This window comes from Tursiops truncatus, chromosome 2, assembly GCF_011762595.2.
Source record: "Tursiops truncatus isolate mTurTru1 chromosome 2, mTurTru1.mat.Y, whole genome shotgun sequence".
Taxonomy (NCBI): Eukaryota; Metazoa; Chordata; class Mammalia; order Artiodactyla; family Delphinidae; genus Tursiops; species Tursiops truncatus.
Window position 1 is genome coordinate 171,728,637 of NC_047035.1, and position 25,788 is coordinate 171,754,424.

Here is a 25,788-nt window from a genome sequence, read left to right on the forward strand (position 1 = left end):
CTCTAGTTGCGTCAAGCAGGGGCTATTCTTCGTTGCAGTGCATGGGTTTCTCACTGCGGTGGCTTCTCTTGTTGCGGAGCACAGGCTCCAGGCGTGCGGGCTTCAGTAGTCGTGGCGCACGAGTTTAGCTGCTCTGCGGCATGTGGGATCCTCCTGGACCAGGGCTCGAACCCGTGTCCTCTGCACTGGCAGGCAGATTCTTTAACCACTGCACCACCAGGGAAGCCCTCAAGGTCTATTTGATTGAAGCCTGACTTGCCTACTCAAAGGAACGCTTTTGGGAGATTTTCAAAAGAAAATGTTGTCACAGCAGACAAGTGCAAAGGACTTTCAAATACTCTCTTTTTAAAATGAAACTACCATTTAAGCACTTTATTTTCTACACAAAAGACAGCTTAGAATTTGTTGAAACAAAAGATCCTGAAGATAAACTAAATCTAGGGGCTTCCCTGGTGGCGCAGTGGTTGAGAATCTGCCTGCTAATGCAGAGGACACAGGTTCGAGCCCTGGTCTGGGAGGATCCCACATGCCGCGGAGCAACTAGGCCCGTGAGCCACAACTACTGAGCCTGCGCGTCTGGAGCCTGTGCTCCACAACGAGAGGTCATGATAGTGAGAGGCCCGCGCACCGCGATGAAGAGTGGCCCCCGCTTGCCACAACTAGAGAAAGCCCTCGCACAGAAACGAAGACCCAATACAGCAAAAATAAATTAATTAACTAATAAACTCCAACTCCCAACATCTTCTTTAAAAAAAAAAAAGATAAACTAAGTCTAAAGTTTCGGCATGCACTGAGTATATTAATATAGTCCCTGAATAGTTTGACGTATTTCATTTTTATTAAAGTTGATCACAATTCCTACTTCAAGATATTCCATCACTTAAGGGAAAAGAAAAGAATTACAGCTGCTGGTAGGGAGTACAAGTTGAATTAATGCAAATTTTAGGAAAAGGATTGAAAATATTTTTCATAAGACAGGAATCTAACAAGATAAATATGTGAGCTTCTTATACTATATTACCAAAAGGAAAAAGTCCCTGAAAATTTCTTCCGTATAAAAATTCAAGATGAAAACGATCAAAGCCATGTAAACGCAGAATGAACATCAGCGTTTTTGAGAATTAGTAACCTAATCCTGCAAAGGAAATATTAAAAATGTAACATAATAAGAGAAATAGCACCTTCTTAAAAATCAAGTTATCTAAAATGTAAGTTTGCAAAACTATTCTGCACTACAAATCTTCACATGAAATCATTTGAAAAGGAGGTAGTAACACAAAACAAGCAATTCTGAAAAGTTACATGCTGATTGTAAATGCAAAGAATACAGAATAATTAAAGCCAAAATGACACCTACATATCTACAGCAGGCCCAAAGTTCCCTTTCTTTTAAAGTCACACATTTAATAGTGTCTCTAAAACAGGCCAGCAAAGCAGCTTACCTTAATATAAGGGGGAAAATTTTAAGGACATTTTTAAGAATTAAAACATTTTTAGAACTAAAGCATTAGTAGATTATCTTCAGTGTATCTTTCTATTCAACCCATGGACAGAAGCTTTACCATAAGATTTTTGCTATTCAATGGAATTCAGAATAAACTGAGTCTATTTCAGATCATACCCTAAAACGTTTTGTTACCTAAGTACCACAAAGGGATTGTCACAAGATGATTTTTTATTAGATGATTCCACGGTATAGAGCAGCCTTTTTCAGCCAGAGTTCTGAATGTAACAGACACAGTGTTACCATCAGATTCAATGTTACTATGTTTTTTTACAAGTGAGGCCAAGTATATATACATTCTTTCTAATCCCTTAAAATCCTTACAATTGAAAAGCTTGACCTTGAGTAGTTAATTCAAATAAAAATAAACTTGCTTAGGAGTATAATTTCAGTGGCCTAAACATATTTCCAAAGAATATTTTCCAACTGTGACACATACTTGAATATTTTGGGCTTTTTATATGACTACTTTATCTAGATCAAAAGATTTACCATAGCAAGCTATGTCTATGTTTCCAAAAATTGTTATTAATCAAAAATGCTACCTTATAACTTAAGAGAAATAGACCTTGGGTTCAAGAAATGCTAATACATTATTAACAGTTATTATAATTCTGTATTTAGTTTCATTTATAAATATCACTGGCAGGCATCATAATATTAAATCATTAAACTAATTTCTAAATATTGATTTCAAAAGCTTTGAACATATGTTGCAAAAAAAATTTAGTAGAACTTATTTTTAGTTTAAAAACTAACAAAAGTTGTTTTTCCAGGTAATACACCCAATTATTTGTTTTTATGATCATCACCTACCCAGGAGTTGATAATAAACACTTGCATAGTTCTTGGAGAAAACGGACCTGGCACAATCTGAAGGCAAATATTGGCAAATACCACATGTCCCAAGTTATAGTTGAAGAAATAACACCATCCGCGATCTTTCATGAAGCTGTTTATTCTTATTATTAAAACTTGGACTCAAGTAATCCTGGTTATTCTGGAAAAGGCACCTTGTTGTAGGGATCATTTAATCATCCTTTTCGACAATCACCTCTCCGTGAAGCACCTTTCTTCTCTGACGTAACATATGAAAGTAGAGTTGTGGAAACACTTAATTGAAAAAAGAAAACAGAGAAGGTAAGCTATGGTTGGAGATCTTTTATACTTGAAACCTCTTAAACATGGCGGCCTTTGAAAGCAAGCACATCATATACAGTTGCTACCACCCCCTAATATTTACAGTGTTCAGGGTAAGTGTACAAATGGAGGGCCACATACCAGATGCCTAAATATTTTAATGCCATCAACTGTCAGTCTTCTCAGCAAACTTAAATATTTTGATAAATATCTCTTCATAATGACCTGGAAGGCCATGTCTGATTTAGAATTCTATAACTCTTCGGAACACCGTGCCGGAACAGTGCTGCACACGGAAAGCTGCCCCACCTGGCCCCTTCTCTCCACTCCATCGGCTGTCCTGTACCATGAGGGGTCTCGTGAACATCTGTGTGGATGTCCAAGGCCACACAGCCCAGCTGCATCCACCCCCCTCACAAACAGCTGCCCCCTGATCTCAGGGATGTGTACACAGGTAACGGTGCTATAACCCCCAGGAGAACAGACTGGGGAAGAGAGCTATGCAGTCTAGATGCGTGCTCAGTGCCACCTGGGTTGCAAATTCCACGGTCCCGGGTTTCCAGGATGTGATCTGAAGGAAGGGGGTCCTGTGTGGAGTGGTGACCAGCAGTGAGCCAGGACACGGCCCTCTACCTAAAACTGGGCCCAGAGCAAAACCCCTCTTGGCTGGGCATAAGGGTGGTCTGGTACACACACACAAATATATATGTATTAGGTCAGTTAGACAAATGGTCATCCACCCTGTCAAACTTGGAGAATGATTTTGAGCCAATTTGAACCAATACTTTAAGTTATAGGGTAGATGTTGGTGCATGAACAAATTAACATCAGCTACAAACAAGTATACAAATATCTCTGAAAACGATGAACAGAATAGCCAAAACTAATGAACCTAATGACAAAACAAGCTTTGAATATTTTGCTTAGGCAACTGTGGGTAACTACTTCTTGAACTTAGCTCAAATGGAGCCAACATGCATAAAAGATTTTATTTTTTTTTAGGTATCCAACCTTAATTAATGTAACCATCATATTATACCTAAGGGCCTAAATATATTCAGGCCATATAGACTTAAAGCGATTTTTGCAAATACTTCTATAACATCTTGAGTAGTTTAGTAGAAGTATGGGCTTGAGTTCAAACCTTGATCTTATTCACTAGCTGAGCGATTTTTAAAGCAATTCACTTAACCTCTGTAATCTCTAATGGCCCCATTGATAAATGAGAACTAAAAGGACTTCTTTTGAGCACTAAGTGCTCAAAATGTACTTTTATACTTGTAATTAGCAAAGGATTTAATAAGCAAAGTAGAATTAGTTGCTATTACTACTAATACTAATAATCAGGTGGAAAACACCCCCCTGGCTGGCTGATCCTCCAGCAGGTGGGGCTCTCAGGTAACTGACAGCCTCCTAAACTGAGAAGCAGCTACTGGCAAAGGCTGGTCTTCATAGGACACCTGAAAATGCACAGTCACAAGTTACTGGTTTGATGGTTTCAAACCATGATCTCTTGGGCCCTGGGTTTCCACAGAGATGCCTCAGTGGCTGTGAGGAAAAAAAGGCAACCCAAGACCTGAACCTGTAACTATGATAGGACAGGTCTGGCTCTGCTCCAGACCTCCAACATTCACTAGATGTTGCGCAAAGCAGGGGAAGAAACAAGTGTCATAGGCACACCACCCCCGAGCCCTCCTGAACTGGCCCTGGTGGATAATCGGAGGAGTCAGGCTGAGATGGGAGAAGATGAGGGGAATAAAATCACTATATGACCATCAAGGCAATTTGGATTTTGGAAAAGCTTAGAAGTTGGAGGTCCCAAGGAAGTGGCCAAATTTTACGTTCATCCTCTTTAGATGAAATTATTTCATATTGCATCAATGTCGATTTTAGATTCTATGAACATTTCTCATTTCTCTTTCCCCCCGCACTGACCCCAGAGTCTCTAACTTTATTGAGGAGGGCAAACAACAGCTTTGCTTTATCTTCATATTTCCTGCTAGTGATTATCAAAATCTGACCTAAAAATATACCACTTTGTATTTAAATGAAATGACTAGCGTCTCACCAATGCATTGCAACTATTGAAAGGTGAGGAGAAATTAGTGGAAAGACTGAGTTATTCAAAATATTTTAAGAAAAGCAGCTTTTTTTATTATTTTCTAGTACACAGGGCAACACACATAAGACTAACAAGTACTCCTGGATGATCTTTCTAAGTATGTGCTTAATGAATAGAAATGACCTTAGATTTTCTTGGATAAAATGTTCATGTTCAGATACATAATTCTAAATGCTTTCAAAGAGTTCACTGCAGGCTTTATCTTTTCTTTAAAAACATAAATCATACTAAGCTTATTTTTAAGTGATTTTGAGAAGGCAATCATTTGTGTGTTAATTTACTTACCTTTTTTTCTCACAACTCACCCTTCAGTTATTTCAAATTATGAATACATGTGGCACTGAACGGAGGTTTTGATGTATTTTTAAGACATTATTTTTCCTTGTTTATTAATCTGGCATCTTATGACATCTTTTGAAAAACTTTGACAGCATATGCTAAATCAAAGTATAATACTAATAGAGACATACTTACATGGTATATACGAGGCCATGGTTATAAGAAGAAAATAATAGTAGTCAAAAGAGACATTGTATTTATTGGGAAGTCTTATTGAGAACATTCCTGTTTTCTTCACATATGGTAAGGCAGCGTATATTGTAAGAAGTTCACCAGCAACTCCAACAGGATATAAGATGATAAAAAAATTATATCTGGAGAAAGAAAAACCTGACAATTATTTTCTAGAATAATTATTGGATTTTATATCATGATTCTTTTGCTACTACTTTATTTAAGCTTAAAAATTCTCCTTTCTATACATACTTATATTAACCTCACGTAAAAATGTTAATTTTTTTTCACTTTAATCATTTGCTTATTAATTTAATTATCATCGTTTTTTTTTCTTATAGTAGTTTCCATTTTAAGTGGCAAGATCTTAATAAAGTAAGAAGTCAACTTACTTTACAGAACTGAAATAACAATACATTTTAAAGTCAGTGACTGATTGATGCAGTTTTTAAAGTATAATAAAGTATACAAGTATTATAACTATTATAGTGTATTGTAAAGTAAATGTAAGCATTGTAAGGCATTGTAAAAGTAACTGCTTTGACACCTGGAATCATACTGATTTTTTTTTCCCTGCAGCTAGTCATTTGTTGATCAAATGCTGTGTTTTTAAAAAAGACCAGTTATGATCCTAATCTTATATCTAAATCTTGAAATTGCCAAAGTCGTTGTTTGGAGACATTTGGAAAACGCTTTGTGGTTACTAATTAAAAGAATGACTACTTTAGAAAACTGAAAACCACCTGAAGCATCAGTAACTACTAACAAACATACTGCCTAAAACTGTTTTCATGACAAAACAAGGAAGACAGGTTGTTTCCTGAATTTGCACATTAAAGGAATAGTCAGCTTGCTTAAAAGAGAGCTGAGAAAGTTCTAGTCAAAATCCAAGTCCCAGTTTGTTCATTTGGATTGCGGACCATCCTCCAACACAGAGCGGGGCCAGCATCACTTCCACCTACAGTTAGAGGAACACTGCACAAGTGTCCACTAGTGGACCCGCAGGACAGCCTCAAGCGCCCAAGGTAATGACATTTCTTAAGAGTTTCCTTATTCCTATGTGCCAAGGATATGCAAGGACAAGAGGGGACAGAGGGGGGCAGAATTATTTGCCAAAATAGATGAACTGGTAAAGAAAGAAAATGATCCTTCTACTGTCCCTCTGTGTCCCCTCCTTGCCTTGTGCATGGCCTGCTTCCTCACCAGCCTGGTGTAGTTATGTGTGTATTATTTAAATCAATTTTTTCCAACCTCGATTTCCTACCTCAATTTAAAAGTACATAACTGGGCATTTTATATTCCCTTAAGTAAGACATTCAAACCTCTTAAATTTTTTTTTTAACTTTATGTGACTTTCAGATAATTTTTTGGGGGGTAAGATTGTTCTTTATTTTATTTTATTTATTTATTTTATTTAATTTTTTTTTGCGGTACGCGGGCCTCTCACTGTTGTGGCCTCTCCCGTTGCGGAGCACAGGCTCCGGACGCGCAGGCCCAGCGGCCATGGCTCACGGGCCCACCCGCTCCGCAGCATGTGTGATCCTCCCGGACCGGGGCACAAACCCGTGTCCCCTGAATCAGCAGGCGGACTCCCAACCACTGCACCACCAGGGAAGCCCAAGATTGTTCTTTAACTGAAAAAATATCACACTAAGTATAAACTAGGTTAAAGCCTTAAAGACGTGATTATTTTTAATGAAATGGGAAAAAATTACACAATTTATTTGACTTTACTTGCACTTTGAAAAGGCTCTATGTCACCAACTCTCTAAGTTCTGATGGCAGCATGACAGATTTAACTACTTATTCAGAAAGAGATGTGATGTTTCCTTACAGATTCCCAATTGTCATCAAAAATTTTCTGAAGGGACTGCATTTTTGAAATTAAAATGGAAATCAATATGAAAACATAACATTATGCATTTATCTATTCAGTGGGTTTTTCTAGGAACATGTCTGGCAGATAAATAGAATCAAAGTATATTCAAACCATCAAAGCAGGGCAACTCTATAAATAAGAAGCCATTTTTAAGCTTTACTTGAGAATAGCTTCAACACTGGAACATAAATATAAATGTTATTTTAGGTTATTTAATGGGGTTGGCAAATATACAGCTGGTTGGGATCTTTAAGATTCTTGACATGAAACATGATTATTCACGATTATGCTTAACTGACGTGATGTGTTATGTTAACATGTGCATTTCAAAGTTGAAAGATTTTATAGTAACCTGCTTAACATTAAGGCAATTGACAAAGGATTTCTAACAGCAAATTTAAACATGCAATGGTAGAGTTTGGAACTTTTCCAGAAATTCAAGACATGCAAATGCATTCTAAAAGGCGGGCAAAGCATTAGAGACCATTATCTCCCGCAAACAAATTTTATAAATACAGCAAATAAAAAGAGACCATATTATGAATTAGTATTTTCAAAGGTGCTAGAAGTCTGAAAGACGGAGGTCATTCAAAATGGCATGAGATGCATTCTGGGATTAGAATCCAGCTACATTCCAAACTGCCAATTTTGCCAAACGCTTATAAATGGTAGTGCAACCTTCTTATGACAGATGAAACGTTTAAGCTCCAACTATAATTTTGAAGTATTTTGTCATATTCAAAATGGTAAGCCACAAATATCTAAAAAAGAGCTAGAGAATATAAAAACGTTTGAAAGGGTATATAGTATAATTAAGAGTGATAATCCTTTGTAGGGGGAATATAGACAATTTAAAAGGTTTTTATTCTTTTAGGTTATTTATATATACTAATTTATTATATTTGAACATGTATAATATGAGTTATTTAAAAAGGAGTAATTAATAAAAAATGTTAGGCCTTTTGTATAAGGGGAGCAAAAACAAGTCTGACACTAGTTATGAATTACCTTCATAAGCTAGCTATGAATTAATACAAATATCAGAGTTTTAAAAAATAATGGAAATACGGATATTACATTGTTTTTAATATCACAAAGCAGTATTTATAGCATCAGAAAACTGGGAATAATCTAAATTCTAGCAATATAGAACTGAGTCAGTCATACTATGGAATATTATGCAGCATTAAGATTTAGAGAGCTAGATCTAAATGGACCTGTACTGAGTTAAAAAAAGATCTCCAATATATAAACAAAAATCAAGTATCGTATCCTATTTATGTTTTTTTTTTTTTTAAAGAAGATGTTGGGGGTAGTTTATTAATTTATTTATTTTTGCTGTGTTGGGTCTTCATTTCTGTGCGAGGGCTTTCTCTAGTTGTGGCAAGCGGGGGCCACTCTTCATCGCGGTGCGCAGGCCTCTCACTATCGCGGCCTCTCTTGTTGTGTAGCACAGGCTCCAGATGCGCAGGCTCAGTAGTTGTGGCTCACGGGCCTAGTTGCTCCGCGGCATGTGGGATCCTCCCAGACCAGGGCTCAAACCCATGTCCCCTGCATTAACAGGCAGATTCTCAACCACTGCGCCACCAGGGAAGCCCCTATTTATGTTTTTAAAAACTCACATCTGTGTGTTCACATTGCTGTTATTAAAACAAAGTCTGATGGTAAACTCCCAACTTTCTCTCTCCAAGGAAAGGGAGCGGGGCTCACGTAGGAGTACAAACAGGAACTTTCCATGTTTATTCTATATACTAAAACTATTTGAGATTTTTTCACAATGAAAGCATATTACTTTTGTAGCTTAATAAAAATTTTGACACATGAAGATACTGTCAAATTCTTTTATTCTACCTATGTGGGATACCTATCTATATATCTATCTACCTACATATCTTATCTATCTTATCTACCGTATCTATCTATCTAATTTACCTATCTACATAGACATATATGGGATAGACGTTTCTTAACCCAACTGCTCCCCTGCATTTCTTACCACCTGGCATTTCTCACACCTGTTAGTTGTTGTATTTTCTGTCCCTTCCATCTTGAGAGGACAGAGATTTTGTTGCACTCACACCTGCACCTCAGGTATGCAGTAGGTACACAGCATATGTCATTGTTATTATTGTTATTTCAACTCTAAGTGCAACATGGAGAATGAAATGAACAAATCTATGCTGGTTTGTGATTTGTTCTCCAAAGGGCACAAATAATAAGTTGTTTTTATGATAACTTTGTAAAATACCAGCTGCTCAAAGAATGCATACTTTAAAAAGGACGGAACATCTTCTGCTTTAAAAACTGTTGCTTTGGGAGGGCTATGTTTAGAACCCTTGAAATATAAATTTTGTCCTCATAACAAACAATACAATTTCAAATAAGGGTGACTTTTTTGTTTGTTTGTTTGTTGTTGTTCTGGCCGTGCCATGCGGCATGTAGGATCTTAGTTCCCCGAGTTCCCCGACTGGGGATCAAACCCGTGCCCCCTGCAATGGAAGCAAGGAGTCTTAACCACTGGACCGCCAGGGAAGTCTCTAAGGGTGACTTTTTAAAATGTCTGTCTCTGCTACTTTATACACACACAAAAAAGTTGACATTGTACATATAAGATACTAAAACTTGTGGATACTAGGTGGAATATTAAAGTAATTTAAATCAATAACTGATTGATGTAAGGGCCACTTTTAGCAATTACAAGAACAGTATGTATTTAATTCAATGAAAGTCTGTCGTGTTAAAATAATGTCTATGCACTGGAAGTTTCAAATAATTTCTTTAATATGTATTTTGTTACTAAAGCTTGCCTATTTTAAAAGTTTATTTTTAGTGTTTTAGCTTATTTTCCTAACTTTGTTTTGTAGAATAAAAACCTTGTGAGTTGTCAAAAAAAAAAATTTAAGTCAATCAAACAAAATGCCATATTTTTGGCCAAGAGTTGATTTAACGTAATTCCAAAGATGTATATCTTGCTTTCAAGGAAAAATGAATGACCGACTCAGAGGCTAAGGACACTAACGTAGTTTGTCTGGCATTGCTTTCACTCAAGATATATGTTAATATGATTGTTGCCTGGTCATTAAGTTAAGCTTTTAGAATGCAAGGTATAACACTGCTGATTTCAAAAACAGCAGCCTCCTGGCAACACAGGGCTAAGACACACATTTTAATTCTCTGTGTTAGCTCAGCACACAAAACACGCATGCGCAGGACCGAGAGCAACTAAACTGCAAGACATCGTCGCCACCTGGCCCATTTAACGAAGTATGGCAAGTGGTCAAGAAGACTGAATGTGTAGAAGGAATAGCGAGTGATCTCTGTCACCGTCCACGCGACCAGAAAAAGCACCACACTCTCCTCATTCTGGATCTGCAGAATTACAGAGAAAGCCACAGCGTTGTTTAACCCTGAACTTCTTTCTCCACGAAGATATTTTCTGTTTATTATTTGGTACGTGCCTTTTATTATAACGGAGAGCTAAGGTTAGACAGATGCAATACAGAAAACGCAATGCAGTCACCATTAATAAGTCTTTACAAACACGCGATTTAAATGTGCTCTAAGCACAGGAATGGTCACATTTCCATTGGGTTCTCTGTCTCACCCTTCACTCCAGCCAATAACTCAACCATCCCAGGACAACATCAGCCCCTCAAAACCAGTCTGGGAACAATCTGACCCTCGGACTTTCTGTTGGTCGTCAAATCACACCCATCCTACTGCAGCACTAACTCCCGAATCTGCCCACTCACTGCAGCCCTGCTACCACGGTGTCAATTTAGGACCTGATCACCTCTCATGCAGAATGCTGTCACAGCCCCCTATGCAGTGTCCACTTCAGAGGTGGACGTTTTCTCTTAAAAGCAAAACACAGAAGCAAACCAACAGAAACAAAATTGGAAGGTGCTAGTCCCGGGATTTAAAAGCTTCATGGCTTCCCCACTGCTTAACAGGAGGAAAGGGTAAAACCCTCCCACCTGAGCATGATGTTCAATGATCTTTACAGCTGGAGCTCAGAAATCTTGACTTCTTGTGCAACGACTCAACCCCACCCCCAGCTCTCTCTGGGAACACAAAACTTTGTATTATTTCCAGAATATGCTCTGAATGTGTCTTAACACACGCCATTCCCTCTAATTATCAATAGAATGCTCCTCCCTTTTTATTTTTTTATAAATTTATTTATTTATTTTTGGCTGTGTTGGGTCTTCGTTGCAGTGCACGGGCTTCTCATCGCGGTGGCCTCTCTTGTTGCAGAGCACGGGCTCTAGGTGCGTGGGCTTCAGTAGTTGTGGCCCGCGGGCTCTAGAGCACAGGCTCAGTAGTTGTGGCTCGTGGGCTCTAGAGTGCAGCCTCAGTAGTTGTGGCCCGCAGGCTCAGTAGTTGTGGCGCACGGGCTTAGTTGCTCTGCGGCATGTGGGATCTTCCCAGACCAGGGCTCGAACCCGTGTCCCCTGCATTGGCAGGTGGATTCTTAACCACTGCGCCACCAGGGAAGTCCCTGAATGCTCCTCCCTTTATCAATACTTCCCATGGAAAACCCTCTCTCACCTTTAAGATCCAGGTAACCACCACGGCCTCTGGAAAACTTGTCCCAAACCCCTTCCTCTCACCCTGAGCAGTTACGTGCTCCCCTTCCTTGTTCTCACAGTACTGTGTTCATATCTGTATTATAACACTTGCCAATTTCTATCAGGATTTGTCTGCCAAACGCTTGTATATCTACAGCACTCAGCTGATACACTCCTTCCTCGGGGAAGCCTTCCTTCACTCCCTAAGTCAGGCCAAGTCTGCCGGTTACTGCAATCCACACTGGCCTCTTGTTTCAAAGCACTAACACTAGTAAAATCAAACAATTACTTCTGCAACAACTTGTGCACCATCTCTCCCAATTCCAGGCTCCGTGAGGTGGGAACCATACGTGTATTATAAATAGCCAGATTCCCGGCACAGCGTCAGGAACAGAATAGGCGCGTAATTCATACTTGTTGAATGACTCAACATCTGTAGGGCTGCCCCCTACTCCCCGATGGTCAGTACCCCTGACAGCTGAGACTGACTTATTCATTTCTGTAAATCCCGAAGTAAGCACAGTGCCAGGGGTATAGAATGCACTCAATACATGCTGGTTGAATTAATTAAAGATGGGTGGAAAGATGCCCATGAGATACCACTGTTGGAGAAGATTAAATAGTAAAACCAAGGAAGAGATTTTCTGTAATATAAAAAAGAGGCGAAAGGGATAAATTGGAAGACTGGGATGGACACATATATACCACTATATATAAAATAGATAACTAATAAGGATCTACTGTATAGCACAGGGAACTCTACCCAATACTCTGTAATGGCCTATATGGGAAAAGAATCTTAAAAAAAAAGAGTGGATAGGGACTTCCCTGCTGGTGCAGTGGTTAGGAATCGCCTGCCAATGCAGGGGACACGGGTTGCAGCCCTGGTCCGGGAAGATTCCACATGCCACGAAGCAACTAAGCCCATGCGCCACAACTACTGAGCCTGCGCTCTAGAGCCTGCAAGCCACAACTACTGAGCCCATGCGCCACAACTACTGAAGCCTGCGCTTCTAGAGCCTGTGCTCCGTAACAAGAGAAGCCACCGCAATGAGAAGCCTGTGCACCGCAACAAAGAGTAGCCCCCACTCGCTGCAACTAGAGAAAGCCCGCGCGCAGCAACGAAGACCCAACGCAGCCTAAAATAAAAAAATTTTTTTTAATTGGAAAACCCCAATTTATATGGCTATAAAAATGCCAATTTTTGGTTTTGCTGGTGTTTCAAAGCCATTCTACGAACGCACTAAGTCAATGTACAATCACACTTACATCCAAACCCAACCTTTCTTTGGCCAAGGGTTCTGCTTCCTGAAATACAGTTAACACTTTGGATTCCTATTAATAAGAAAGCTTTCCCGCAGGCTCAAGTAGACGAAGTGTTGTGTCACTTACTGGTTTTATACTGTGAGTAACGAGCCACACCATAAAGATTCTTGAACTCACTTGGACCCCAGCCACAAGCACAGAAGTAGGCACAATTCCTTAAAGAAAAAAACAAGTCAACCACTGCCCGAAATGCCATCTATGCCAAACATAAAAATTAAATCAAAAACTCACCAATTAAACAGTGGACTATCTGTAAGCAAACACACAAAAAATCACATGTCAATAGCATACAACATAAAATAAATTCCTGTCATCGTTGGTTTTAAATGCATCTGTAGGGAGTAAATGATCAGCAAACTAAGACTAATTTTGCTCCACTGATATATTTTCAAATAAATATGGCAGTGATAGATAAACAGCGTCGTTGAAAACTTACCTCAAGCAAGGCAAATGTCTGGAAAAATTTAAGTGTCTTCTGAATACTTCTATATAAACCTTTGTGTGTTCCTTTTTCCATATAAAAACGTACCATGGCAATAGCTAGTACCAGCCACCTAGAGAAAGTAAAAGCATTTTATAAAATTCTGTCACAACGAATTCCACTGAATCCTGTAAGGAAATGTCATAATTTATACAGTAATAACATGTATGTGTTGTTATGCTCTCAGTTCATTATTCTATTTCAAAAACCCATAGGAAGAAATGACAAACATCGTTTTTACATCGACTCTTCAAGGGAATAAAGAGAACATATCCGAGATCAACTACATACAAATGTCAAACACTGTGCATTGCATTTTTGGTCTCAGCAGATAAACTGACGGACTGAAGGAATAGGTTTCTGTACCAAAAATGAAGTTATTATAAAGCATTTAATAATTATATAAAAATTTGAGGTAAAAAGCTGTGTGTGTATAAATATGTATTTTATACAAATATATAGTATATATTTATATGTAATTATAGGTAAAAATCTTGAATGAGAATCATTAATTAACACTTTTATCATTTTCTCTAAATAAAAACAATTGTGGTACCACAGAAGGGACACATATAGAAGGTCAGACATAAGCCTGCTTTTAAACAGTGTGTTTTAAAACTAGTGGTTACCAAGGGGGAGAGAGCAGGGGGGAGGGGCAAGACAGGAGCAGGGGGTTAAGAGATACAAACTAGTATGTATAAAATCAGTAAGTAACTAGGATATATTGTACAGCACAGGGAAATATAGCCATTGTTTCCTAATAACTTCAAATAGAGTATATTCTACAAAAATACTGAATCTCTATGTTGCACACCTGAATCGACTATACTTCAATTGAAAAAAAAGTTTGTTTTCGAAAAAGAAAAAATACATATGTCCCCTCCCCCCTTTTAACTTACACTTGGACATTAAATATAGTTGCTGTGAATTAATGGCACTTAGAAACACAAGCTACACCTGTGGAGACCGGCTTTGTCACCCGGGTACTCAATCTCCAAGAGTCACTGATGAGAGGTAACGTTTTTTTCCAGTTTCCTTTGCAATTACAAAAGCACTTTGAAGTTTAAAAAAGTTGCGTCTCCTGTAACTTTTAAAACTCCTTAATAATACACCCATGGAAATGAATAGCTACCCCAGGCTTTTGAAAACAGTGGTCTCCAAAGTGTCTAGTTAAATGAATTTATGAACTATAAAATTTATAATAATTTTATACAGTTTTAACTTTTTAATTAAAGAGAACTCAATAAAATAGACAAATGGCTTAAAGGTGCCTGCAAAGAAACGAGCGACTGAGTGGGGGTGAAAATGCAGACTCAGTCAAACAGCAAGAAAACAGCAGAGAGGCACTCAGCCCCGGGAATCTCTTCTCAGCACACCATGAGGTTAAAAACAATGACCTTTAGTGAGATATGACAAGGAATCCGGCAAGTGCCGGAAACCACCACAAAGACCTTTGAAATGTAGAAGTATTAAGGATAATAACAACAATGATAATGATAGGTACACTTTCAGAATGCTTTCAATGTTCCAGACACTGTCTTATATGCATGTTTAGTATATTAATATTTCTTCCTCACAATAACCCCATGAGGTAGCGACTACTACTCTCCTATTTCACTGCTGTGGAAATAGGCAGAAAGGGCCCTATAGCCAGTCAGCTGGGACCTCAACTCACCACTCATCTCACAGTCTACGCTCTTGAACTACTCTGCTGTACTGGTCTGGCTCTAAGCATATACTGTGCCTTGGGATATTAGCTAATCATAATAATTCATGTATTTAAATTATAAGTAATTTTTAAAGTTATACAGAATGTTATGCTCAAATATTTTAACTGATAGTAGTACGCTATCAAGAAAGTTTGAAAGCCACTGTTTTATACGAAACAATCACCATGCAGAGATATCTTGCGACTTACCCTAAGGCTCAGAGTAAGTAAGTTAATGGTGGAGGTCTCCTAACCCTCACTGCTCTTCCCTTCCTACTGCACCATGGCTTTTACTGGATTCACCTCACAGTTCCATCCCGCATTAGAGCCAACACTCAACCCTGTGCTGGGATAATCTGAGTGTGCTAATCTGGATAATGTTTTAGGTACCTTCCAGGTTTAAAATGTTCTGATTTCATTATCCTCAATTCCAAGTCCTTACACTACTTCTAACAAGAAAACAAAAAGTTTAGTGTTTTCATTCACATTTTCCCATATACTTGTCATTTCTTTTAGACAAATCCAAATCAGATTTTTACCAAAGACCGATTTAAGAGGTAACTGTTAACCTACCAAAGGATTCATCAAAAGATTAATTTAGATGGCAAGTTTTCTACATTTTTAAAGGCATGATATAAAAATCCATGCATTTTAACAGTATAACAAATTTTACTGTTTTCCCATAGGTGGCAGTATTGTACCAACTACTACGTATAACAATACTATCCCCACTCACCTGTTGGAAATAAAAGAAATTAACACTCTGGGGTTAGAAAGGACCATGGAACTATCTATACTAACCTCTCATCTGTTTTTTGGTAAATATGGCCAGGAACTCATCTGAACTAACCCGTGCTCACTTCCTAAGCCCCCCCCCCCACCCAATCACAAAGGGTGAGAATCAAAGTCTCTCTTGAGGGCTCTACATTCAGCTAACGTTGGGTTTCCTCTATCCGTCAGTTTAGTAACTGTAATTTTAAAAATTTCCCAAAGCGACAGGAGTGTCTACAATTAGGAATTCTTTTTTGGACAGTTTTTTTTTAAAAAAATGCCAGACCTAATGATTGCCTAAATATGAACCCAAATAGACACTATCAGTCCTTGACAAAACACTCTCTTTGGAAAATATAAACATGTGTTCCGCATGTAGGTTTCTCACTTGCTTAATTCATTTATTCATTCATTCATCTTCAGGATCAATACAGGACAGGTACTGTGCTAGGTGCTGGGGAATTAGGGATAAACAGGACATAGTTCTGGCCTCAAGGAAATCTTAAGTTGCTAAGTGGAGACAGAACACTGCAGCAACGAAAGAGATGTGGCATAACTTCCTAAACACCTTCTAACACTCACTAAATGCCTTCTTCTCATGCCACTATGGCTACAATTACCCTGAAAAATCTTACTGAAGGTGGAGCTCTTCTAGCTGCCTTCTGGGGCTTCTTTTTCTCCTCAGATTTCTTGGAGACCACCTGCTTTTTGAAGAACTTGGTTATCTACACCTATACTTTTTTTTCTTAATTTCAACACCGCTTTAAAATTTTTTTACAACTTCAAACATATACAAAGGTATAGAGAATGAGTGGTACGATGAACCCCCATTTGCCCACTGCCCTGCTTCAACCAGTATCATCTTATTAACAGTCTTGTTTCATCCAAACCTCTATTCACTTCTTTCCCCACAAGCCTTCCTCCCTGATTATTGTGAATCAAATCTCATACATCCTATAATATGATTCATAAATGCTTAATTATGTATCTCTAAAAGGTTTATTTTTCATAAACATAACCAAAACACCACCACCCCATGTGAAGAATTGAACAATAACTTCTTCAACCACAAAGCTTAGAGTCAAGATACAAATGTCCTTAACAGTCTCATAATTTTTTAAAATCATGATTGAAATAAGATTCATACATTGCAATTAGTTGCTATGTGTTTTATGACTCTTTTAAATCTATAGGTTTCACCTCCTTCCATCCATCCTCATCTCTCCCCTCTTTCTCGTGAAATTTATCTGTTGAAGACCCTGAGTGGTTCCTGCAGAGTTACCCGTGGTCTGGGTTTTGCTAACTGGATACCCCCATGTCATTTATTATGTTCTTCTGGCCTCCGTATTTCCTGTGAGTGCGTAGTTAGTTCTAAAGGATTGATCAGACAGATTCACGTTCAAGGTTAATTTCTCCGTTGTGTTGCGTACTTCCCCAGGGAGCCCAAAATTTCTGGCTGTCCCTCTTCGTTGTGATGTTAGCACCGATGGTCATTATCCACATCCATTATTTCGGCAGTTACTGAGAAATGATGATGTTCTGATTTTATCGCGTCTTTTTTTTTTTTTTTTTTTTGCGGTACGCGGGCCTCTCACTGTTGTGGCCTCTCCCGTTGCGGAGCACAGGCTCTGGACGCGCAGGCTCAGCGGCCATGGCTCACGGGCCCGGCCGCTGCGCAGCATGTGGGATCTTCCCGGACCGGGGCACGAACCCGTGTCCCCGGCATCGGCAGGCGGACTCTCAACCACTGCGCCACCAGGGAAGCCCCGGAGATGATCTTTGACGTTCATACAATCCATACTTCTGTGTGGTGTTCACTGACAACTCTAAACTTCCTTTCCTAGACTACATGCAGACTCGTTTAGTAGCGAACATGTGTTTCAATTTATCACACATAAGGCTCTCATGCCAACAGAGTTAAGCTGAAAGGTTCATAAAAGAAAAAAGCCAGATAAACTGGACTTCAGTAAGATTAGGACCTTCTGCTCTTTGAGAGACATTGTGAAGAGAATGAAAAAGCAAGCCATACCTGATAGAAAATATTTACAAATCACATATCTGATAAAGGACTTGTATCCAGACTATATAAAGAACTTTCAAAATTCAATAGCTGAAAATCAAACAACAAACCCATAAAAAATGGGCAAAAGATTTAAACAGACCCTATACCAAAAAAAGGTACACAACTGGTAAGTAAACCCATGAAGATGCTCAGGGTCATTAGTCACTAGGGAAATGCAAATTAAAATCACAGTAACACAATACACCACTTAGAAGGTATAAAATTAGGACGACTGACCACACCAAGTGCCGATGAGGATATGTGGCAACCAGAAAGCTCATTCACTGCCCGTGGGGATGTACCGTACAACCACTCTGAAAAAAGTTTGGCAGTTTTATAAGAAACCAGCAATGTGACTACCCTATGACCCAGCCATTCTACTCATAGGTATTTACCCAAGGACAATGAAAGCGTGTGTCCACACAAGACTTGCATACAGATGCTCACCACGGCATCTGTCATAGCCCCAAACTGCAAAGAACCCAAATGTCCATCCACGGATGAAGGATAAACAAGTTGTGGTAGGTTCATACACGGATCCACCTACCTCAGGAATAAAATATATGTCTGTTACTCAACACTTCAAGAAATGTACGTGCCTGAACCTTGGGTCTGGTGCTCTGCTAATGCAGACTATGTACACTGTGAGGATATCTTAAATAGTTTCCTTCTGCATGACGTGCATCTTTAAATTCACCACTAGGGGTAGGAATTATCCTTTCTAAACACCCACTGTGTGTCCAGCACCCTGCCGACCACTTCATATCCACTACTTCTTAATTCCTTGTAATAACCTAGCAAAGTAGTTGCTTTGCTACCCTGACCGATGAGAAAACCCAGGGTCAGAGAGGTTATGGAACTTACCTAAGGTCACCCAGCTAAAAAGGAGTGAAAACATAACCTTCAATGAACACCTTCCTGTACTGTTTACAGGTTAAAATCCAAACGTGTTAGCGAGGCATGTAAGGCCTGTGCAGTGAGCCAGGTTCCCCATCCATCTTCCTTTCCCAGCCTACATTGCAGGCCCGCTTGCTGTCACCCCAACCGCACGTCAGCATGAGCTGTTCCCTAACTCCTGCTCTTTCCTCATCCCCGCCGCTCAGTTGGAATGCGATGGTCCCCCTCCCCCGCCCAAAGCTTTCTCTGATCCTCCCTACCTGTCTGACTTGACACCTCTGCGGAACACTTACTTCATCCTGTCTTTTATTGCAATCTACAAATGCCCCAGGTAGCACTTCTACAAGGACAGGGCCTAAAATATTTAGCTTTTGTCTCTCGCTTGACCTAGGATAATGCACTAACACATGTGGACTTCAAAAGTGTTTGTAGCAAAGCAAAAGAATTAAAAGAGAGAAAGAAAGAGAGAGAGAGAGAGAGAGAGAGAGAGAAACGCTCACTTTCCTAGTCAAGCATCTGTTGTGAGCAAGTACAATAAAAATCCTCACATCCTTTAAACTACATTATTACTTAATTAAATTAATTACATCCTGTAGTTCTACTCCAGGAATTCATCCTAAACAACTGATTCAAGAGAAACAAATTAAAGTAAAACATCATTAGAGGCATGATTTAGTCCATTACTGTACCTTAACTCTATTCCCTCTTATGTAACCATGAAAGAGTGTAATTATGAAAACTATGTAGAAATATTTGGTGAAACAGTGAGTGAAAACAGAATATCCTACACAGCAGATACTGTAACTACAATACCCTACAATGTGCATTCATTCATTCAACAAATATTTCTTGAGTGCTTCACGGAGCTGACACTGTTACAGGACGACGCAGACAATAAGCAACAGAACCAATCAGTAGAATTCATTGTACAGTTATACGGTAATAAGTACGATAGAGAAAAATTAAGCAGGCAAGGGGGATAAGGAGTGTCTGTGTGCGGTTTTTGCTATTTGAATGAAGATAGCCACGAAGGCCTCCCTGAGAATGGAGATTTGAGTAAAAATCTGAAGGAAGTAACTCACGTGAGCGATAACAAGGAGAAATGAAAGGCCATGCTAAGCTTATAGAATTAGGCAAGTTCTTTTCTACATTTATGTAAAATTTTAATTCTTAAATATTATTTTGATTGTTTTCAAGACGATTACAAAAAAATGAATAAACCCTCCAAAGCTCTGCTAAAAGAGAAAAACAGAACAAGCAAATGAACAAAAGAACCTTTGCATTAGCAGATGTAAACCAGTATATAGAGAGGATGGATAAACAACAGGGTCCCTCTGCCCCAACCCTCCAATTAAATCGGGAGGCTTTCTTGCATCTCATGCCTATTTCCAGAATTAATCTCACTTGGAATATCTACCCTCTACATATGCAAATCCTATCCCTTCTTCAAATCTCAACACGTTTAGAAAGCCCCCAAAGAGTTAATTATATGGATTATTCCATTTCCGTTCCCCTTGCCTTTTCTTTTTTACATCTTTATTGGAGTATAATTGCTTTACAGTGGTGTGTCAGTTTCTGCTTTATAACAAAGTGAATCAGTTATACATATGCATATGTTCCCATATCTCTTCCCTCTTGCGTCTCCCTCCCTCCCACCCTCCCTATCCCACCCCTTGGCAAGGGACCTTCTCAACATAGGCAGGGAGACAAACAACTTTCGGGGAAGCAGTAATTTGCTGAGCCAGGGAGGAAGGTTAGGAATGAAGTGTGAGAACACAGCTGAGAGCACATTTAATTATACTTCAGGTCGGGTAAGAGACCCAGAAAACTTCAGAGGTGGCTTGGCTAGAAGTCACAGCAGAAACACGGGGATTATTACCCAAAGGATGAGCAGCCTGAGCAAAGACGGAGAGAGCCATGAAGATAAAACTGCATGGTGTTTGAGGGCAGAGTTAGTTACAGTAGACTTCAAAAGCAATAAAACTGGAAAGAGGAAATCAGGGAGATATCGCAAAGGGCCTTGAACGACAGACAGCCTAAATCCCTTCCACAACAGTGGAGGCAATGCGGGGTGGGGGTGGGGGGGTCACCGAAGGCTTTAAACTGGAGTTATGCATTGACTTTCATTTTTTGAAAAGGTACCTCGGCCTTCAAAAGGGAGAGTGGCCTGTAAAGGAAAGGCACAAGACCAGTTAATAAATGGTGGGGGCTTCCCTGGTGGCGCAGTGGTTGAGAGTCCACCTGCCGATGCAGGGGACATGGGTTCGTGCCCCAGTCCGGGAAGATCCCACATGCCGCGGAGCGGCTGGGCCCGTGAGCCATGGCTGCTGAGCCTGCGCGTCCGGAGCCTGTGCTCCGCAACGGGAGAGGCCACAACAGTGAGAGGTCCACGTACCGCAAAAAAAAAAAAAAAATGGTGGGCGTCCGCAAAGTGTTTATTAACTGGATGAGACTAGCACAGAGGACAGAGGATATTTTCAGCCTCCAGGGTATCTAAAGGCTGCAGCACACAGTGGGTGCTCCATTGTTCTCCAGTAGCTTTGACTCTATTAGTTTTCCCTTTCAAGACTATAAAATTTAGTAAAGTGGAAAGAAGTAGCACGGCTCTGGATTCAGACTGTGCCGAAATCCAAGTCTGACACTTGCTGGTTTGGGGAACCTGAGCAAGTGACTTCACCTATTTGTGCCTCGGTTTTCTAGTCTATCAAATGTAATATCATGCACCCCTCACAGGACTGCAGAGGACCAGAAATGACATACTACACCTAGAGTGACTGACACAGTGCCTAGCGCACAGTGAATCCTCAATAGATACCAATATTTTCATTAACTGTATTTGGTATTAAGCACATAGTAAGTACTCAGTACTGTGTCAAATCATTTATTAAATCTTTATCGATCACATTTTTCTATAAGCCCTAGAGAAAGTTAAAGGTATTAAACGTTTCCCCAGATTTGTATAGATTAATAATACTTCATGTGATAACGGGAAAATAACTTTTTTAAACGGCAACGCCATTGAGAAACGCAAGAGCATTTTCCCAACCGGTTTTGAAAAGCGGTCGACACAAGTCACTGTGACAGCTCTTTGCAGAGAGACAGTCATTGTGTAACCTTAACTCGTAAGTCGTACTCAAAGCCACAAATAAAAGTACAGGGTATCAGTCATGGAGCCAACAAGATGCTGGACACGAGTGCTATGCTCCGATCCGGCAGGGTTTTTAGAAAACCGTCCCAAGTAAGAAGCTCTCGGGAGCACTATTACTTAAAAAACAAAACAAAACAACAACAGCAAAAAAACCCCGTAGCGACACGAACAGTTAGGAACACTCTGCCCAACCATCGGCGGCACGAGGACGCAATCCAGGGGCCGGCGGCCGAGGACGCAGGTCTGGGCCCCCGGCCAGACGGCTCCGGGCTCCGGGGTGGCGGGACCCCGGCGTTTCTCCAGCTGCAGCAGCAGCGGCGCCCGCGGCGGCCGGGCCGGAGCCGCCTCCCCGGCGGGGCGGCCCCGCATTCCTGCCCGGGTCTATACTTAACCTCCGGCCCGCGCCCCGCGGCCGCAGCGCACGCCGTGCACCGTATTAGGCAATGCCCCGCGAGCAGGGCCCCGGCGCCCCTGGCCCCCCCGACCACGCTCCATTCAAGCCCGGCGGCGGCTGCAACGCCCCTCCCCCACGGCCACCGCGCCGCGCGCCGCCCCCGCGCAGCGACCACCCCGCCTCCGGGCGCGCCCCCCGGCCCGCCGGCGCCCGGAGCGCGGAACGCCGAGGGGCGGCGGCGCGAGGAGGGCCCCTCGGGGCGCACGTACCCCGCGGTCATGGCGATGATGTAGAAGGTGAGCCAAGTGGTGGCCAGCAAGCCCCGGCGCCTCCTCTTGCCCGCGGCCTCCCTCTCCTCGCCGGCCTCCGAGGCGCCGCCGTTGGTGCCGTCCTCCTCGCTGGACGCCATGGTGGCCGCGCAGCCGGGGGACGTGGACGAGAGGGGCAGGGGAGCGGGAGGGGTCCGGCCGAGCGCGCCGCTGAAGCGCCGCCGCCCGCTGCCGCCGCCGCCTCCGTCAGGCGCCCCATGTGCCGCGCGTAGGAGCCTCGGCGCCGCCAGCCCGGCCGCCCGCAGGGGGAGGAGAGGGCGTCCCGGGCCACCGCCCCGCCCCCGGCCCGCGGGAGCGCGCGCCGCGCGGGGACCCGGCCGCCGGTCCTGGGCGAGGGGCCGCGCGGGGGTCCCGGGAGCCCCTGGGTGCGAGCTCAAGCTCTGCTCTCGGGGAAACCCATCCGCCTCGCCAGCTGGGGGAGCCTCCTCTTGGGGACAGCCCGGGCGTCTTGGCGCAGACTACGGGCGCCTTGCTAGTTAGTGGCTTGAGCCGAAACGCACCTGGACTTGGCGTGGCCCTGCCCCGCCCAGACTTCTGTAAGATTGTTTCTGGAGGTGGAGAGAGGCCGTGGGATCCTCCTGCCAAAGACTCATTCTTCAGAGCTTCTGGGGAGGAAGCGCCAACTTTTCGCACTGTTTCACTTTTCCCAGCCGGCGGAGCAGGCATGGGGCGGGGGGTGGAATAGGAGTGCCCCACCTGCGTGGATTCCACTGGAGCCAGTGTTCTGTGGGCGTTCATTGCACTGCAGCGCGGGATGCTGGATGTTAGAGGGAAACTGGAGGAAATAGGACGTGGCAAGATACCAAAGGAGAAGAGTTTGCGCAGACAGAGGCAACCTACGGGTGGAAAGCTAGCAAGAGACCTTCCCTCAAGAAACGTAGTATCCCACTGTTATGCACTCTGTGTCTCCTTTTTTTAAAATCTTCTTCCAGATACACATGCTTTCTCCTAACAGTTATTTCCTCTTTCCCCTTAAAGCACACAGTTAAGAAGGCAGGCTCTGGAGTCAGATGACTGGAATTCAAACCCCAAATTCCAGGCTCCACCAGTCTTATTAGCTGTGTGAACTTGGGCAACTAAATCTCTCCATGCGTCAATTTCCTCAATGGGAATAATTTTAAAACCTACCTCGTGGAGTTGTTGTGAGATTTAAGTGAAATCCATGTAAACCACTTACAGGCCGGAAACAGTTTGAGTCACCCCAAATCAGTGTGTGAGCGCCATTCGGGCAACTCGGATCTCTGGTGATCCAGTGAAAGAAATTCTGCGCAGGACAAGGGAAGCGATCTACTTGTTAGGTCGTCCTCCGGGAATCTGATCCTGGCCCTGGGCTGGAGACCACCCCCGAAAGACCACGGAGACGAAAGTTGGACCTGGTCCACGCGGATCCTGATCTGGGCTCTGGGCACCTCCCCCAGACGGCACTACCAGCCTGATCTGAGAAACTTAGATAATTTTGAGGAGTATGTTAACAATGGGAGATGGGGAAGTCTGAGGTGTGCCTGGGGAAGGAATACTGGCTGAAAATTGTTCAAATTTCATGAAAACTATGAACTACTGTTTTTAAAGACATTTACATTGGAAAAAGAAGTACAACTATTTGCAAGTGACAACACTGTGTTATTAGAAAAGCCTAATGAATCCACAAAAAAGCTACTGGAACTAGTTGCAGGATACAAGGCCAATGTAACAAAAAGTCAATCCTTTCATACATTCTAGAAATGAACAACTGGAAATTGAAATTTAGAGTAAAACAATCTAATGCTTACCAGCATCCCAAACCGTGAAATATAGAGGGATAAATTTAACAAAACGTGCAAGACCCGTACACTGAACACTATAAACCACTGTCAAGAGAAAGTGAAGACCTAAGTAAATAGCTATTCTATGTTCGTGAATTGGAAGACTCAAGTTGTTCAATTGTCAGTTCTCTCCAAATCCCAGCAGAATATTTTTTAATTTGACAAGATAACTCTAAAATTGATACAGAAATGTGTAGTAAGAATGAAGTTGGAACACATACATATCTGTTTTCAACAGTATAAAACTACAGTTTACAGGACAGTGGGGTAGGCATAAGGATAGACCAAGTATTTAACCAAGACAACGAAAATAGGTCCATACAAAGACTTGGACACCAACGTTCATAGCAGTTTTATTTTATTTTTGCGGTACGTGGCCCTCTCACTGCTGTGGCTTCTCCCATTGCGGAGCACAGGCTCAGCGGCCATGGCTCACGGGCCCAGCCACTCTGCAGCATATGGGATCCTCCCAGACCGGGGCACAAACCCGTGTACCCTGGATCGGCAGGCGGACTCTCAACCACTGCGCCACTAAGGAAGCCCATAGCAGTTTTATTCATAGTTGCCCCAAACTGAAAATAATCCATGTCCATCAACATGTGAATGGATAAACAAATGGTAGTATGTTCATACAATGGACTATGACAGCAATGAAAAGGAGCAAACTACTGAGCATGCAACATGAATGAATCTAAAAAACTCTGCTGAGCAAAAGCAGAAAGATTACTTAGTATATGATTTCATTTATATGAAACTAGAAAAGGAAAATCTAATATACAGTGACAAGAAACAGGAAAGTTGTTGCCTGGTGCTGGGGATGTGTGCAAAGAGAACAGGCTGGGAATAGACACAGGAATCCTTTCGGAATAATGTAAGTGTTCTATTTGTTGATTGTGGTGTTACACAGGTGTATACATCTGTCAAAACTCATCACACTAAACAGATAAAGCAGATGCATTTTATGTATATAAATTATTACTTAGAGTCAATTTTAGTGTCATGCGTAATAAATATTTTAAAGTGTAAAATTTACAATATTGATATGTTTAGCATAAAACCCAAATTTTGTGGCAGAATGAGTTTGTATATTACAGTTAATAGTTTCTCCTCCAATTATTTCTTTAAAACATTGAATATGACA

At 41.4% G+C, this 25,788-nt stretch overlaps 1 protein-coding gene across 1 annotated transcript; it reads right to left on the reverse strand.

The window, feature by feature from the left end:
- Positions 1 to 2,443: 2,443 nt before the first annotated feature.
- Positions 2,444 to 23,130, reverse strand: HACD1 (3-hydroxyacyl-CoA dehydratase 1). Its single transcript, XM_019933514.3, is given in 8 exon segments — positions 2,444 to 2,617; positions 5,241 to 5,419; positions 10,406 to 10,527; positions 13,122 to 13,210; positions 13,287 to 13,305; positions 13,492 to 13,609; positions 22,786 to 22,978; positions 22,981 to 23,130. Coding segments are annotated over 8 exon segments (867 nt in total). The 5' UTR covers positions 23,045 to 23,130; the 3' UTR covers positions 2,444 to 2,534.
- Positions 23,131 to 25,788: the final 2,658 nt, after the last annotated feature.